The sequence below is a fragment of the Homarus americanus genome, unplaced genomic scaffold (genome assembly GCF_018991925.1).
Source record: "Homarus americanus isolate GMGI-L3 unplaced genomic scaffold, GMGI_Hamer_2.0 scaffold41366, whole genome shotgun sequence".
Lineage (NCBI taxonomy): Eukaryota > Metazoa > Arthropoda > Malacostraca > Decapoda > Nephropidae > Homarus > Homarus americanus.
This window is the reverse complement of record NW_024723541.1, coordinates 7,630,193-7,648,116: the sequence shown is the minus strand read 5'-3', so window position 1 is coordinate 7,648,116 and position 17,924 is coordinate 7,630,193. Positions and strand designations below refer to the sequence as shown.

The window sequence follows — 17,924 nt, the reverse complement described above, 5'->3', positions numbered from 1 at the left end:
TTTGAGGAATTAAAATATACTGTTCTTCTCTGTGATTTAATTATTGAGTTGGGTTAGAGATTTGGAGTTAAGACCCAGGTTAGGGTTGTAAGACGAAAAGCCACAATCAAAATGGGGAAGCACATGGGTATCGTCAGGGGGCTTATGTCGAACATCCATTTCTACTGTACTCTGAGTCTGTAATTTTAGATTAAGTTGCTACTTTTACATTTTCCATTATATTATTGATACTAGTGTCATTATAATGATTTTAGATCATACTCAGCAAGAATAACGGTGCAATTACAATAATTGTTTTATATAACGATTCCCTAACTAACAAGGCAATATATATATATATATATATATATATATATATATATATATATATATATATATATATATATATATATATATACAAAGAAACTAAAATAACTGAAATAGATGCACAACCACTGGAAAAGGAAAGACAAGCATGAAAGTACTTTCATTTAATACATATAAACACAGGATGTATTAAAACAATACTGCTATATATATATATATATATATATATATATATATATATATATATATATATATATATATATATATATATATATATATTTAATGCTATTTAAGAAAAATGTTTTCCTATGCATATACTTTTGAATAGCTTGTTTTTTTATATTATGCAATGCCGAAATAATAAATAATGTACGTATTTTAAATTTTTTTTGTAAATTCACAAAAAGCATTCTACTTTGCTACACAGGCTTTTTTAAATATTTATTTGTTAAAGTGTAGAATTTGCTTATGACTTGTGATATTAGCTTCATCACTTTTACATCTAAGTTTATAAATCATTTTTTCAATTTTTTTATCTTTTAATTTTAAAGCATGCAGTGTGATTTATTTCTCGAAAAAATTAATGTTTTATACTTCTATACTCTATACAGATAGTAGCTAAAAAGTGAATTGCTGTGTGTACGAAAGAAAAAAGAAAAGGCAAAGAGGAAGTATTAAACAGAATAAAGGAGGCACTCTTTAAATACATCGATCGTACATAAGAGCCAAATCATTATCAAATTCAAAGGTTCCAGTTCAACTTCAAACGGTTCGTCAACTTCAACTCCTTCAAGTGATGAAAGAACATAGAGAAGAAATATTAAGGACCAGCTGTGGTTGATGGCCATAAAAGAATGTTGGCTGGCCCAGCAAGATTAACAATACTGATCTTTCTGGTAACCTACGTCAAAAGGTCGTCTGTGGTTCAAAATCTAGATTGATTTTACGGTGAAGTAATTAGTGAAGGTGTAATGACCAAGGACAAACTACCCAGAAAACTAACACGCGAATGGTTTTGCAAACTCTGCCAAATGGTGAAAGAATATTTGGGGTCATGGATGGTGCTCCCCTTCAGGAAGCTCTTTACTGCTTTGTTGCAAACTGTTTAATTCGAGGATGATTTAACATATGGTGGAAGCAGATCTAGAATATCCGAGCACAGATCAGTGCAGCTCACGTTCAGGAATTTCACACAATGGAAGGTGGAAGTGGTTGCTCGTGGAGCAACAATTGATGTATTTTTGTGGGGCACGGGCGGGGGGGCAGCAGCTCAAAGGGCGCCCAGGCATTACCTCTAAGCACGCCACTGCACCGTTGAATACAACACCGTTGAATACAATTTGGGTCTGTCAAAAAGAACCCTTAAAACTGTAATTAGGAAAGAACTTATTGATGAGTTTGACGAAAGTAGACAAGTGCAAACAGGCACTAGTCGACCCATAGGTTACCATGATGAGATGTATCAAGTGAAACATGTATATGGAGCAAGTAACAAGATCACTAGATTACAAGATGTTGTAACCGCTAGATTAAGGTTAGGATATAAGTACCTTTGGCAGTATGTTCCTCAAGCAGATGTAAACAAAACTAAATGTAAAGTGTATGGTCAGACATATGGCCACACACTTGAACACTACGTCCTCGACTGTGTGAAGATAGAACCTTTTAGGGACAGGTCCAAGCACACTGTGTGTGAAATGGCACAACACTTCATCTCTACTGGCAAGATAGCCGACATATTAAGATTGTATCCACTTTTTTGCACTTAGTAACTATATCAATTCTCATGTACAGAACCAAATACGCAATGTGCTTGAATACCTCCCACGTAAATGTGAATAACAAAGTGTGAGGCCAGACATACTGCCTCACACGCCTGTACTCACGCATTTGTGAATAAGTTACCCTTTATGTATAGAAATAAACAAATAATGTAAATGAAATACTGTGTAACTTTCAGTGCCATAATATCCTGACAACGGGGGTTAATTATTATGACCCGTTGTAAACCCTACTCTGTAATCCTTTTGGGCTACCGCCCACAGGATGAGTGTGGGGTGCACAATAAAGTAGCCGCTGTAAGCGGCAAAATCAAAATCAAATCAATCCTTAATAACTAATATCATTGTATCATAGCTGGATGATCGTCATACTCGATTCCGAGTGAGAGCAAAGTACAGGTAGTATATATGTATGTATATCACACGGTCCGTGACAAGGACTAAAAACAGTGTTTTATCCATGGTCCGTGGGGCACTAGAGCTGGTCGCTGGAGGCCGTGTGTGCTGTAGTCCCAGGTGTTGTTGTCTTGCTCACCTAAGGTAAACACTGACTGTCAGCAAGGTTTTTACCATCAAAGATCATTAGTTGACATTTATCTCCTATAAAATTGGTAGACGCCTGAGTGATATAATGTTTAGGTAAACATACTGTTATGTATATTTACTCTAGAAGAAACGGTAAATTTCCATAAGTGCACACAACTCTGTTAGAAAGTAAAAAATATGTTTCTAGTGTATTTATGTGTGTTTAGATCGGTTATGACCTTCATTTCCGTCGGAAATTGGCTGTTATTTTATCGTTTCTTTTTTTTTGGTGGGGCGTTTTCCGACAAAAATTATGGCCAAGCGAATACAAAATACAAAAAAACCCCAAGAAAAACATAAACCTGACCTAACCTAACCTAACCTAACTGACTCTCTCCATATGATGGAATCACTTATTTCTTACCCTATTGGCCTGGTTCTCGTTCGTCGTTGGAGTTACCACAATGCCACATATGTTGGTCTTGACAATATTTACATTCGTTCTTGCACTTAGGACACTTTACTGAGGTCGGGAGAACACCATGGGATCGAAAAAATGCTGCAGTTTATTTGTTTTTTCCCCCAAAACTCGCAATCAGCTCCATATAATTGAAGTGACACCCATCGCAGACTTCCATGGTCAGAAATTAATTTAAATTTCAAAATATGAAACCCAAATTAAAAATCGAATTTGATTAGGCCAAAAATACCGCGAATTAAACCACGAATCATTTTAATTGGTTGCCCCAAAAAAAAACGCTTTTGATTGGCCATGTGACATGTATGGGAATGCATGCGCGTGATGATTTATGAAGGAGACACGCAGTGTGGGAGGTGAGGTAGGCGATAATGACGGAAGATTAATGGAAGAAAATAGAGAAAACTTTGGATACGCTATCTCCGTTATTATACATTTGTGACGGTAATGTAATAGAAGAAAATTATCTTATAATTAGATGTCATATTCGAATATGATAATAGATTAGGGGTAGGAATGTTGTGTGCGGAAATGCAATAATACCGAAGAAATTATGGTAAAGGTGGAGATAACGGCTACCACCAGAAGGAAACGACAATGCTTAGAACCGGACCTAACATACCCATAGGTAGGGTATATTAGGTCAGGTTCTATTAGGTTCTATGCATTATCATTTTAATTTATGTGTTAAACAACTTACCTTAATATTGAGGTTGCTATACATCAGCAATGGTGAGGAGGAATACGTGAAAGGTAAACAACAAAAATGGCTCCGGGAAGTGAATTGTGCAGTGGAATAGAGTAAAAAAAAAAAATAATAATAATAATTAAATCATAATAGAAAATTATCGTTTCTTTTAATATACTTAAAATAATCAAAACAATAAGTATAGCAAAAATAAAGAAATTCAACATACTCCTTCTGGTGGTAACCGTTATCTACACCTTTACCAAACTTATTTATTACCAGAGGACGTGATGATGATGTGCTTTTGCGTTTCAGCAATTAACATTAAGGTGGTACAGTACCGGGTATTCTACCGTTAAATTAGTAAATACATTAAGCCATTAACAAATACGAGATACATCGTTGGTTACGTCAGGACTGTGCAGGGTAAATATTTAGTGGTTGCGGGTTTTTATAGTGTAATTCATGTTAAATACAAATATGACCTTCATTGCTGTCAGAAATGAGCTGTTGTTTAGATATTGAAAAAAAAAGGTAAAAAAATTGCAAAACCAGAAAAACCTAACCTACTTAATCTAACCCAACCTACTTTACCTAACCTACCTAACCTAACCCCTAGTGTGCAAGAAACTTACCTCAAGTAAGAGATACAGGAGGATAGAGTGATGTGACTTGAATGAGGAAGTGGTGTCTTGGTCAGTGTTCGTCTCTTACCACAGTACCATGCAGCGTGATCTACACGGTACTGACACTGAATTATATCTAAAAATGTCAACAGCTGCTGCTTCATTGTCTAAAACATGCTGAATAACTAGCCAGTCAGCTAATTTACATCCTTCTCACACAGACGCCATCTTCCAACTGCTCAAGAATCGAGACTTGTGCTGATTAGTGCACAAGTATTATGTCACATCGACATTCATGCCGATTGGCTGAATATTATAAAATACAGTACAGTAACTTAAAATAATTAAAAAACAATAAATTTCCAACAGAAACGGTATAGAATAAAAAAAATATATACTGTACTGTATATATATCTTTCTCCCTATATTTGACTCGATATTCAGTTGGGCGTTGGCAACTACAGGTACTAAATATTAACCGTGCACTTATATGCAGTATACTCCGAGATAGTTTCAGGGTTAGTGGATAAGGAAGACATGTTTTGTAATACCAGTACAATAAGAAAAATGACAGCCATGTTTAACTTAGCCTAACTGGCACTCAGAAATCATGGCGCAGAAATAAAAGGCACAACTGTCAAACTAGAAAAAATACTCACGATATACAGTTTTAACATTTCTCAAGGTCAGTACAGTGGACTGGTGGGAATATAAACTGTATAATATTAAATCTTCTTCTTTACAACATTATTAGTAGGTTATTAAGATATAAATTTACACAATACTGAATAAACGGTAAATTTGCAGTTTCAGCCCAAACTGCTGTTTGACCATAAATTTTAGTTTTTCCCATGGTATTTGGTCTCATTCATTCAAATTTGACTTGGTTGCAAATGAGTGGTTTCTGCTTTATCACACCCCTTCCCCATCCCCTCTAACAATCTTGGGGGATCCGTGGGAAATCGAGATTACAGTGTACGTATATGTAATTCATCTTAACCTAACTCATTCAGATGATAATCGTTGAGGTGGGCTGTGATCAACTGTTACTTCCATAATCATTGTACCTATATCCAGATTGTTAACCCCGGCTATAAAACAGTGACGATGGTTGACTCCGTGTACACTATTAAATACAATGGATTTTTATGAAGTTTCTGTTTATTTCAAGTGAAAAAGATATGGTGTCTTGGTATTTCTGCTGAGACGTAAATGAAATTGTGAGTAATTATTGATCAACAGAATCATGCCGAAGATCATTGTGACCTTCACACATTCATGTTCCCTCCTATCAAATATGTTTTCTGCAATAAATAGACAGCTGATAAAATATCAAGCTCAATAACATGGGTGATTAAAAAAAAAAAATTAAAATAAATAAATTAAACTCTAAATATTGTACTTTCACATCATCATTAATGTTTTATGGCTATTATCCATGGTGAATAAAAGGTGCTGATCATTGCCCTTAGATAGCCCGATTGCAATGACTTAATAAACGTCAGTAAACATCTCAGAATACATTATTCAGTCGAGTGCTCATACTTGGAATTAGCGGATGCCTGCCCCACTAGTGGTCATAACCTCAAGTTGTAGAAGACTCTAGTTCAGAAAATTATCTGGGCAAAAAAAAATTTGGAGTAAAAGTTGTGAACTCTTGGAATAACCTGCTAGTGAGTGTTGTGATGGCACTGAATGTGAGCTCTTTCAAGACCAGACTTGACCAATACTGGCCCAGGTACAGATACATTCTGGAGCCAGTACATGTCCAGTACAGTACGTACTTGCAAAGAGACATGACTGACTGCCGAAGCAACTAATAGGCCAATCAGTGGCAAAGAGGATAAAGTAAAAATAAAGTAAATGCTACTGTCAATGTGGAGAATGAAGATGCCACCTCTAACATTCCTATAATGTTTTACCATTTTGTATCACATGTTCTACCCCACACATACATGGGTGAGGATTAAACGTAATGGAAAGATAAATATATATATATACTGTAGATAGATAGGACTATTTTACTGTATTCACAGGTGCGGTTAAAGGTGACACCATTATGTCCGAGGATGCAGAGTTATCAAGTGTAGCAGCTACTGTTTATGGTAAGGAAATAACAATATAAAAGAATTATCAGTAGTATTCTTTGTAAGATGGTAGAGTTGACACTGAAATATTACTTTGTATTTTAAGTCAATATAATAATTTGCTCCCTAATGATATGTTCCTTGGTACAGGTGCACATAATCTCTATTAATGTATTACATAACAAATGAAGATATTTTCTAAAAGATAATGAGGCAAAAAACATCTTGTTATAAACTTTGTGGAGTGTCTGTTTCAGTGTCCAGGTTATATACAATACATACACTTAATTGATCATGTGCAATATTTGTGTCAACAGATTTACTTCGCACAGTAAGAGACCCAGAAAAGGACGCAACACTTGAAGATCTTGAAGTCATACGAGAGGAGGGAATTAAGGTGAACTATACTGTACATTGTTATGATGAGAGAAGCGACTAGTGATTATATACTTAGAATAGCTAAAAAAAGGTGAGAAAAAGATGAGTAACTTGTTAACAAAACTTCCAATGCAGTACAGTGAACCCTCACTTTACGTGGTCAATTGAACCCACGGAGGCCCGCGTAAAGCGAGAAACTCGTAAAGTGAACAACATAACATATGGGATTAAATGAAATAGAGACCGGCTGACCCCCAAACTCCACTTTTTCCGACACAATACCAATGTTCTAGTAAAAATAACATCTTAATTTTATGATGGTACATGCACACAATTAATACTTAAGAGGAATAGAGAAACACAGTTGCCAAGTTAATGTCCATTCAAATAATGGACTCAACTCCCTCCCCCTCTTCTCACACTCGCTGGCTCTTCCCTCTCTGAGAAATGTTTGGGGGAAAACCACTAGATTTTAAGGTATAGTAATAAATAATACCTCAAACTAAAGTTAGGATAATATAATTGACATTGCTGGATTCCTTGTAAGACCAGGAATATTTTGAATATAAATGTCATATATTTTGCACAAAAGATAACATATTTACTCAGAGTAAACAAAATACTTAAAGTAGATCTAAAATTTGTATGTCTAATGCAAAATCTATGATGTTTATATTCAAAATGATCATCAATTATAAGAATTCCTGCAATATAAATTATATTCTGGCCTGGTAATTTGTATGAATTTTATGAGCTAAAACAAATATCTTCAATAAATAAACAAAATATACTTACCGAAATACTATCTGTCAATCAAAATACCCCACCTCCCCCCCTCTTCCCACCTGCTCCCTCCCTCCCTCCCTACCCCTCACCCCCACCTTCCCTCCCTACCAGAGAAATGATTGGGTTATAACAGTATATTTACATTTTTAGTAATAAATAATACCTCAGACTAAAGTTAGGATAATATAATTGACATTGCTGGATTCCTTGCAAGACCAGGAATATTTTGAATATACACTTCATATATTTTGCACAAAAGATAACATATTTGCTCTGAGTAAACAAAATACTTGCATTAGATCTAAAATTTGTATGTCTAATGCAAAATCTATGATGCTTATAGTCAAATGATCATCAAATTGTAAGAATTCCAGCAATGTAAATTATATTCTGGCCGGATAATTTGTATGAATTTTATGAGCTAAATAAAAAAATTATGCTTCACCCGCGTATATGAGTAGATGCACCGCGTAAAGTGGGAATTCCGGTTCTGGCAGGGTACCGCGTAAATGTAGAATCGCGTAAAGTGAAACCTCGTAAAGCGAGGGTTCACTGTACATATAACTTTATGTTTTACATCGTCCTGTGCATACCATACCATGCGTTTGGCTACTTTGGGCTTGCTATGATGACGCAAGAGATCTGCCCTGGCAACTGCACCGACACTCACAGCTGGTGGTGCGTCGTTTCCATTGTTTACTGGTAGTTACTGGTAAATATTTTTCAACCTAACGAAACTATTACCCGTTTAGAGGTCGACCCCCAATTTTTTGCCAAAAAATTTGGTCTTAAAAGCTCGAACTACACACAGGTATATACGGTAAATAAGGACATGGGGGGGCCAGGGGTGTTTTTTTGGGGGGGCAGCAAAAATACGTGGATTTTTAACATTCACAGGTATCTCTGTTACCTAACCCCCGCGTATGTTAAGGGCCGACTGTACAGTACTGATTTGCACAACAGATTGTATGTGAAAACAGCAGTGAGCGAGCGAACAAGTTGTACAATGGCAGCAGACAATGAACTAAGAGTGTCATGATGCAAGAGTTGAGGAGGTAGACTGTGAGCTACATCAGCCAATCATAGGCTTCCCATGTAGTCACATGCCAGTAGTGGCCAATCATAGCTCGTGAGCACTCTGAGCCTTCCCACCCACACACTTCCCCATGTTGAAAACATGGTGCAATCTCTCGGAAATTCTTTCTCATGCCCGAAACGGAGAAATTTCTTGGAAATGCGCTTGATGCAAGCCTCAAAAATTGTGCCCATTCCCGGAATTGAGATATTTTTTCCAGAATTTCTAGGAGTACTAAAAACTAAAAATAAAAAAATAAAATAAAAAATAATAATAATAAAATATTATACCAGTATATACTGTATATAATAATAATAATAATAATAATAATAATAATAATAATAATAATAATAATACAGTACCTGTAATAATAATCTGGCTAACAGAAAGATTACTAATATTCACGATATGTTTATTCATAAATGAATAACAAAAACTAAGAGAGAGTCTGTTAATCTTGATTCCACCTACTGTACTGTACACCAGAGTGAGAAAACCTGAAGATCTAAAAAATCTAAAACAACTATTGTGTGATATTTCTTAAGACATAAATATACAGTAACAATTATGGGACTGTATTCAATTTTTCTCATTTTAGGTAATTATGTTGAATTATAAAATGCTGATAAAAGTATGTGTTCATTAACTAGGATTCCTTGTTTCAGGTAACAAGGTTGAATAATGACAAGTTCTTAATCAAAATAGAATTTGTTCCAACTGTTCCACACTGCTCTCTGGCCACACTGATTGGCCTTTGTGTGAGGGTCAAATTGAGTCGTTCTTTACCATACCCATTCAAGGCTGACATATGTATAGCTCCTGGCACTCATAATACAGAACTGGATGGTGAGTATTGTGCCGAGATAACTCCCTGTTGTCATTGCCATTTCCTGTCACTTTCTATACTTTTCCTGTGTTACTCCCATCATCTCCTCCCCTTTCTTAATTGGTGTCTGTAGCCTTTGATCTACCTCATACAAAGGTAGAGGAGTAAAGATATTAAAATGATTTAGTTATGAAGATCTTATATACTTGTACAGGTTGACAATCCCTTATCCGAAATCCTTGGGACCAGATGTATTTCGGTTTTTGGAATTTTTCGGTTTTCAGAATGGTTAGGTTTTTTTTTTTTTTTTTTCTTTTTTACAGGGATCAGCCCACCCGGGCACAGGTCACTGACCCACATTGGGGCCTGGGGGCTAAAATATAATAATAATTATAATTATAATAATAATAATAATAATAATAATAATAATAATAATAATAATAGGTCTAGGTCGTGTTTCTCACTTTTGATCTTTTTTTCATTCTTGTATTTCTTTATTATTATTATTATTTTATTATTACAGTATTATTGTTATTATTATTATTGTTAACATTCTTATTTTATTTTTGTGTATTTTTTATTAAAAATTTTATTTACTATGAATAATTATTATTAATACTGTATTATCATTATTATTATTATTATAATTATTATTACTATTACTATTACATTTTCGCCCCCCAGGCCCCGATGTGGGTCAGTGACCTGTGCCCGGGCGGGCTAATAAAAAAAAAAAAAAATGCTCCACAAAAAAACTTTCGGTTTTCAGAGCTTTTCGGTTTTTGGAATTTCGGATAAAGGGTTGTCAACCTGTAGTTTAAACTTTCCTTTTGCATCCTTATTAAATTTAGATTTGAGGAACTTTTAAGATACTGTATCAGTCACATTTTTTAGGATCAAGATGCCCTGCAAACAGCTCATGATACAAGCTCATTAATTAGCAAGACAGAACCTTCTGTTTAGTACGTTATACATTTATATCTTGACTTGAAAATGTATATAAAAATATACAAAATTATTGTTTGTTTTATATTTACCATACTGCTCTAAAATTCATAAACAAACAAATGATTGGGTTTGAGGTACAGTAAGAATTTCCTTGTGATGACCAAAGGGATGAACACATGACAAGTTCTAAATCAGAAGGCAGTAAGGGTTACAGATGGGTGGGCACGATAGTCAGATGACTTCTGACCTGAATTCCTTTGTGGTCTGAGATGATTAGTGAACTGCGGTGTGTCATTGCTTCCAGAAAAACTTTGTCCAGAAGGAAAATGCTCCAGCTGTCAAAATTGCTTTTCTAGACATTGGTTGGTTCTGTTCAAGGTGGTGGTTGGCAATTACCTGTCTCTTACAGGTCACTTGTTTGTTTCCTTTGCCATAAAAAGGGACCAATGGACATTTGCTTATTCCATATGTCCTTACATTTGCTTGCCTGTCTGGTTAAAAGCTTTTTACATAGATGGGGTACACAGTTTATTTCTTTTTAGGAATTTTGTGTTCTATATCTGAAAATTATGGGGGATGATAATGTAATAAACATGTTTCCTTGATAATCATTTGATATTTTATGCTTTATATGTTGTGCTGAACTATCTGACGTATATTGAAAATAAAGTGTAAGGGACCATTAAAAAATTACCTGATGCAGAAGGGGGTGGGGGAGGTATCAAGACAGATGTTACAGGGTGGTGGGGGTGTCAGATGAAATGTTATGTAACAGTAAAAAATAAAATAAAAGCCTAAATAACACAGATGTAATCTTTGAAAGTCTTTAATACTAAAATTTTAGTACTAAGAATTACAAAGAAAATATATGTACAGAATTCTTTCTATACCTTGTCAAATGCATGCATATTCTATTTTTTTTCAAATAAAGGTGAAAGCAAGTAATGCAACTTTAACAATGAAAGCAAATATAATTTATGTAATATATATACAGTTGTACCCCACTTAACGCGGTCAATAGAACCCAGAGGGTCCCGCGCTAAGTGAAATCCGCGTTAAGTGAACAACAGAACATTTGGGATTAATTCCAATAGAACCCAGCCCGACCCCCAAACTCCACTTTTTGACGACAAATAACTATGTTGTAGTAAAAATTCTATCTTAACTTTATGGTGGCATGAAAAACAAGTAATATAGAAGAGGTTAGGTTAGGAAAGATAAAGGTTAACATAGGAAAAATAAAGAATAGGTTAAAAAACGAAAATTTTTGCGGAACACTTACGGTAGTAGAAGAGATGGGTCGGCATACGGGGATGGAGGCTGGTTCCGAGGCAGAGGGCAGATTACTGCCCCTCAGGTGAATCACCATTACTAGGTGAATCACCATTACTAGGTGAATCAATATCACTGTCACTTACAGTTGTCATGGCTTCCCTGACAAATCCCTCAAAATCAACTTCACTCTCACTATCACTGGCTTGGACTGGCTGTGGTGGGTTGCGGGCGAAGAACTCGGTTATGCTTTTCTGACGGCTGGTGTTGATGTTGTCGTGATACACCTTGATGTACGGCTCCATAGCCTGCACCAGTCGGGTATGGAAGACGTCATGGCGTTCATCGTCATTGTCGCGGGGGAAACGATGGACTTAATTTTTTCTGTAAACTCTATGAGACACTTAATATCACTATGACTTAAACTAGGTTCTTCGGAGAATGACGCACCTTCTTCCTCCTCTTCACTGGCGGGTTCTTCTTCCAACATCTCGTCGGCAGTCACTTCAGGATCTCTGATCACCTCCATGATGTCTTCGTTGGTGGTCTCGGAGAAGCCTTCAGCTGTAATACTGAGCGCAGCTTCTCTGGCAAGGTCCACTGCTACTGCAACAGTCTGAACCTGACCAGTCACAGGTTCACTCCTCCTCTCACCTGGTATGCCATGCAACACATGTCTCCATGCGTGACGAATCGTAGCAATAGTCAGCAGATCCCATGCCTCCACCAAGAAGTCTACAGCTTGTTTAACGTTAAACTTCTTCCAAAATTGTTTGACGAGAAGTTCTTGAGTCGCCGCCTCTTGTTCCTTGTCCTCGTCGCTTTTACTCTCGCTGTCGGTGTCACCCAGCTTACGCAACTCATCCTTGGTGTTGGTAGAGTCGTTCAGGAGCTTGAACTTCTTTGCAGAGTACGCAGCTTTCACATTGCAGATCAACTCCTGGTCCATAGGCTGGATTAATGACGTAGTGTTGGGAGGAAGGAAGACCACTTTTACGTTGGGGTGACGATCCATAAGTAGGGGCGAGTGTCCTGGTGCGTTGTCAAGGAGCAACAAAATATTGAATGAAACATTCTGTTGCTCGCAGAATTTCTGCACGTCAGGAACAAAACAGTTGTCAAACCAGAAGAGGGACAGAGAAGAGGACATCCACGCCTTACGTGCGGTTAGCCAGTGGACATTAAGCTTGTTCATGTCCATATTCTTGTAGGCGTGCGGCTTGCGGGCTTTGTGAATCACCGATAACTTTGGTTTACAGGTACCGGAGGCATTGGTGGTAAACAGGACGGTGATGCGTTCCTTCTGCATCTTCCGGCCCCTTACCTTGCTCGCAGACTGGACAACGAAGGTCTTGGAAGGTAACTTTTTCCAGAAAAGACCAGATTCGTCCATGTTAAACACCTGGTCGTCACTGTACTGTCCTTCCTCCATAATCTCACGTAAAAACGGAGGAAAATCTCTAGCCGCCGCACGGTCAGCACTCGCTTCCTCACCACCAATGTTGATGTTGCTGACCTTGTTCCTCTTCTTAAACCTATGCAGCCAACCAGAGGAAGCATTGAAGGGTTTGGGCTCTGCAATTCCCAGTTTACGTGTCACTGCTGCGTATAGCTCACGTGCGTACTCCTGCACTGAGCGCGTGTCCACCGCCATGTTGCGTCGCGCCTGACGCACCAAATAACTCACCAGCAAAGTTTCCACTTTTGCCAGCACCCTGTTCTGGCAATACCTGATAGATGAAGCACCTGCAGACTTTGTGATTTTCATGTGGTCTTTGATCTTGGCTGCATCCTTCTTGATTGTACGAATCGTAGATTCGTTGACGCCATGCTGGCGCGCGAGATCAACTTGGCGTCTTCCTTTCTCCAAATCTTGAACAATTTGGTACTTCACCTCGTAGCTTAATGAACGTCGTGTCTTCTTTGGTTTAGTGCCGCTGGGTCCAGGTGAGGAAAGGTCTCTCTCTGGGGGCGGTGGTGGTCCGGCGGAAGCCATTTTACGGAACAATGGATGCGCGTTAACCCGGGTGGCCTTGAGGGATGAAACTGCCGCGGCTAGGTCAAGCGTCGTCTCTCCTCCCTCCCTCCCTCCCCGGGGTAGTCACGTCATAATACTTTAAGCCAATTACAGCTAGCAGCAGAGGGGGGTAGGGATGCATGGCCAATCACAGTCCGATACGTCATATGACGTCAGTGATAACGCAACAAAGACACACACTGCGCAACCTTACCGCGCCGCTTGCCCAAGCGGAGGGAGGAGGAGGGAGAGGCAGGCAGGCAGGCGGGCGGGTGGCGAATCTAAAAATAGCGTCGCGCCGGACACTCTCCGCGTAATGGGGTTCACGTACCGCGTAATGTGAGCACGTGAGGTTCTGGCAAGGCACCGCGTTAACGTGGAAACGCGGAATGCGGGACCGCGTAAAGTGAGGGTTAACTGTATATATATATATATATATATATATATATATATATATATATATATATATATATATATATATATATATATAAGAAGATTTGTGATCAGGTGAGAAGGCCGGGTCACTTGACCATCTGACCTGACCACCAACCGTTGTGTGCTATTTAAAGATTAGTAGGGTCATTACCTAATACCTGACCATTGTGGACCTGGTCTCACCCTCCTCTGTATATATACACCTTGATTTGTATTACTCTCTCTAGTCTGTACTCACCCTTGAAGATGTGAATTACACGAAAGCGCTTGGGAACTTCGTGTTTTCTTCTTTCCTTGTGGTTTATATAAATAAATAAATAAATAAATATATATATATATATATATATATATATATATATATATATATATATATATATATATATATATATATATATATATATATATATATATATATATATATATATATATATATATATATATTCTCGGTTTACGCGGTCAATTAAACCCATGGAGGTCCGCGTAAAACGAGAAACGCGTAAACGAAATAACAGAACATATGGGATTAATTGAAATAGAGACTGGGCCGACCCCCAGACTACCCTTTTTCCGACAATACATACGTTGTAGTAAAAATAACATCTTAATTTTATGATGGTATGCACAAACAATTAATATATAAGAGAAATATCAATAATATTTGTTTTTTTTAACACTTACGTTAGTAGAAGAGATGGCTGGGCACACGGGGATGGGTGGCTGGGTCCGAGGCAGAGGGCAGATTAGTGGCCCTCAGGTGAATCACTTGTATCACCTGTATTACTATCCACCACAGAGGCAAGCAGGGCCTCTTTGTCAAACCCCTCAAAGTCCATATCCTCACTATCACTGACTTGGGCTGGCTGTGGTGGGTGGCGGGTGAAGAACTCGGAAATGTTTTGTTGACTGGGCAAGCAAGGTTAAATAGACCAATCACAGCGCTCAGCGGAGGGGTTGCGTGGGTGGTAAGGATACGTGGCCCAATCACAGTCCGAAACGTCATCTGACGTCAGCGGTGACGCCAGAGCAACCTAGCGCGCACCTTGTCCGCGCCGCTTCCCGCATAAATGCTGGAATGTACTGCTTAAGTAATAATTGGCGCGTCTGGACAGGTGCCGCGTAAATGACCAACTGCGTATAAGAAATCCGCGTAAACCTAGACTATACTGTACAGTGGTCCCTCAGTTAATGAACACAATTAGTTTCAGAAGGTTGTTTGTTAACTGAAAATTTCATTCAAAATATTTTAGTGTCCATGGGTGGTTCATGTGTGTTGTCCCAGATCTAAGTCTTCCTGCCACACTAGTTCTCTACTTTGTACAGTCATGATTGGTGTTCCTTTATTAGCCCTGATCTCAGTTGGCATTTCAAGTCCCTCAGTAGCCGATTCTTTCTCCATGTGCCACTCATACACTTCTTTTTCTAGGTACTTGACAACACACATGAATTCCCTTTGTCTCTTGACAGCTAGTCTTTGAGGTCGCAGCAGTGTTTCTTAAAAGGTGAAGTCATGGACTTAACGGAGGCAAAGTATTTGCCACGTTCCACAGATGTGCTTCTGTAGCTCATTCTTCAGACTAGAACATGCCAAATCATATGGTAGGCCTTTTGGAAAGTGTTTAACTGCCCAAGCTGATAGCACAAATTTGTCCAGTGCTAGATGGACAAATAGCTGTGGATATTTGGCACTCAAATCATCAAAACAACATAATAAGCCATCTGCTGTCTGTACAAGGGGAAGCTGTGATGGCAAGAATCTGTTGGTGATAACTGAAAAGTAAGAACTTCCTGGTACATTACAGCAAGCTGTATCTTAGTATTTGATGACCTGTAGAAAATATTGACTCTTGCACATGTTTTGCATACCAGGAAGGACTCTTTTACAAGTTTTTCTGACTCATTTCCTTCCTGTGGATCAACATATTCAGCAACTGTTGGGGAGCCATCAATAACAGTAGCTGACCAAATGTCTGCGAGAGTTTTCCCTGCATGGGCAAAATTTTGCTTCCAATTCTTCATCCACAGTTTCTCCATTAGAATTTAGATGGCTTCCAAAATGATCCTGAGGTAAGATGGCTCCAGCTAGATCATGACTAAGTGGGGCCATACATCATTCAACTCTGTTAAATGCACTTCGACCTGGTGCATTTGTTGCAATGAAGAGAGCATCTAGATCATATAAGAAAAAGTAATCAACAGCATTCTTGATGTTTTTTTTCAGACCTAGGGTTTTCATCAGGACCATCATCTACTGTTACAATCATGACTGGCTTTGGCATCTCTCATATCTTCATATGTCTCAGATGTTCCATTGCAATTGAAGATGTGTGCTTAGCACTTTGTATGGCTATATGTGTTGGACCAGAATAGGTGACCCCTTGTTCTCCAATACAGTTTTCCTTTATTGAAATACCAGCTATTACTGATGATATTAGTTTGTGTTTAGGGGCAACAACAAAATCATGGTCACTAAGAGTGACTTTATACAGTATTCCATATACATTATCAGAGGAGCCTGTTTGTTTGCAGCAGTAATGCCTATTGGAACTCTTGCCTTGTCATCTTGGGAATGGAATGTGACTTCATGTGGTCCAAGTAGAGAAGCAATTTCTTCCAGATAAGAGATAGATGTTCTTGCAAATAGGGTATCTGGATGTCTAGAATGTACACTATTTTCAAACCTCATTAGTTTAACAGGAACTGTTTTCACATGTCGTTTTCCCTCCCGCGTTGAGGAATTTCTAGACAGTAGTCACAAATAAACTGAGCTGCGTAATAATTGAAAACCCTTTGTATGTAAAGCAGCTGTTAAGTCATCCAGAGTCTTGACAGTTCTGATTGGTGTGATCTGGAGCAGTGTTGTGATTTCGGGAAGGGGGGGGGGGTGTTCAGGGTTGTGTTACGTAATATTTTAGGAGGGTTTGGCATGGTGTTACAGGGGGGTGAGGAGTATAAATTTGGGTGGAAAAAAGCATTACATAATTTTTGAGTGGCCCCTAACTTACCTCTTCAGGATTTTGGTGAGGTATGCAGGGGTAAAGTCCCCAACAGTGGTCCAGGTGGCAAAACCCCTAGTGGAGGGATTAGGAAGTGAAGTGTCCCAAAAGCTGAACAGTATTTATTAGTGATGAGTTTCACATTTTCTGTTGTCAATAACCAATCACAGCTCAGGGAGCCACGGGAGTTAGGAGAGAGTTTAGCCTCTGGCATGCTGGTCCAGCTTTGACATGTATGAAGGGAAATATGAACTATAGGGACAGAGGGGTGAGGGACAGGCTTACCTAATGTAACCAGAGTGGCTTGTGGTTAGGATGTATGCTTGTGTTAAAAAAAATATATACCTACAGTATATCTGGTTTTACTAAGGCAAGAGGGTGGTTAGTGACCTCCCCCCTGCTAATGTTCTGTTTGTTAGCATGTCTTCTTAATGATTGCTCACTAATTTTGTCTACTTTCTGTCTTTACAGTGAATAAACAAATTAATGATAAAGAACGAGTGGCCGCAGCACTGGAGAATCCCAACCTCTCCCAAGCTGTAGAGGAGTGCCTTATAGAACAAGACTACTAGTTCCAGCCTTATACTGTAATAATGAAGTTATGGACAGTGTTTAGCTTGCCAGCACCAAGTACAAGGAGAGCTTATTGAACACTCCTAGTGTTGTATCATCATTACCCTTGAAGAGTTTCAGTGCTTTCTAC

The 17,924-nt window shown here is 38.2% G+C and overlaps 1 protein-coding gene across 3 annotated transcripts; it reads left to right on the top strand.

Annotated features, from left to right (window-relative positions):
- Window positions 1-2,525: 2,525 nt before the first annotated feature.
- On the top strand, window positions 2,526-17,831 carry LOC121863621 (cytosolic iron-sulfur assembly component 2A-like). 3 transcript variants are annotated; one of them, XM_042362367.1, is made up of 5 exons: window positions 2,527-2,627; window positions 6,441-6,509; window positions 6,809-6,888; window positions 9,396-9,576; window positions 17,693-17,831. In XM_042362367.1, the coding sequence occupies exons 2-5, from the start codon at window positions 6,464-6,466 to the stop codon at window positions 17,791-17,793; spliced, it is 408 nt and encodes a 135-aa protein (XP_042218301.1). In that variant the 5' UTR covers window positions 2,527-2,627; window positions 6,441-6,463; the 3' UTR covers window positions 17,794-17,831. The 3 variants fall into 3 exon arrangements, with proteins under 3 accessions (XP_042218298.1, XP_042218301.1, XP_042218300.1); XM_042362364.1 differs by lacking the exon at window positions 17,693-17,831 and having other exon boundaries at window positions 2,526-2,627; window positions 9,396-9,839; XM_042362366.1 differs by lacking the exon at window positions 17,693-17,831 and having other exon boundaries at window positions 2,622-2,726; window positions 9,396-9,839.
- The last annotated feature ends 93 nt before the right edge of the window (window positions 17,832-17,924 follow it).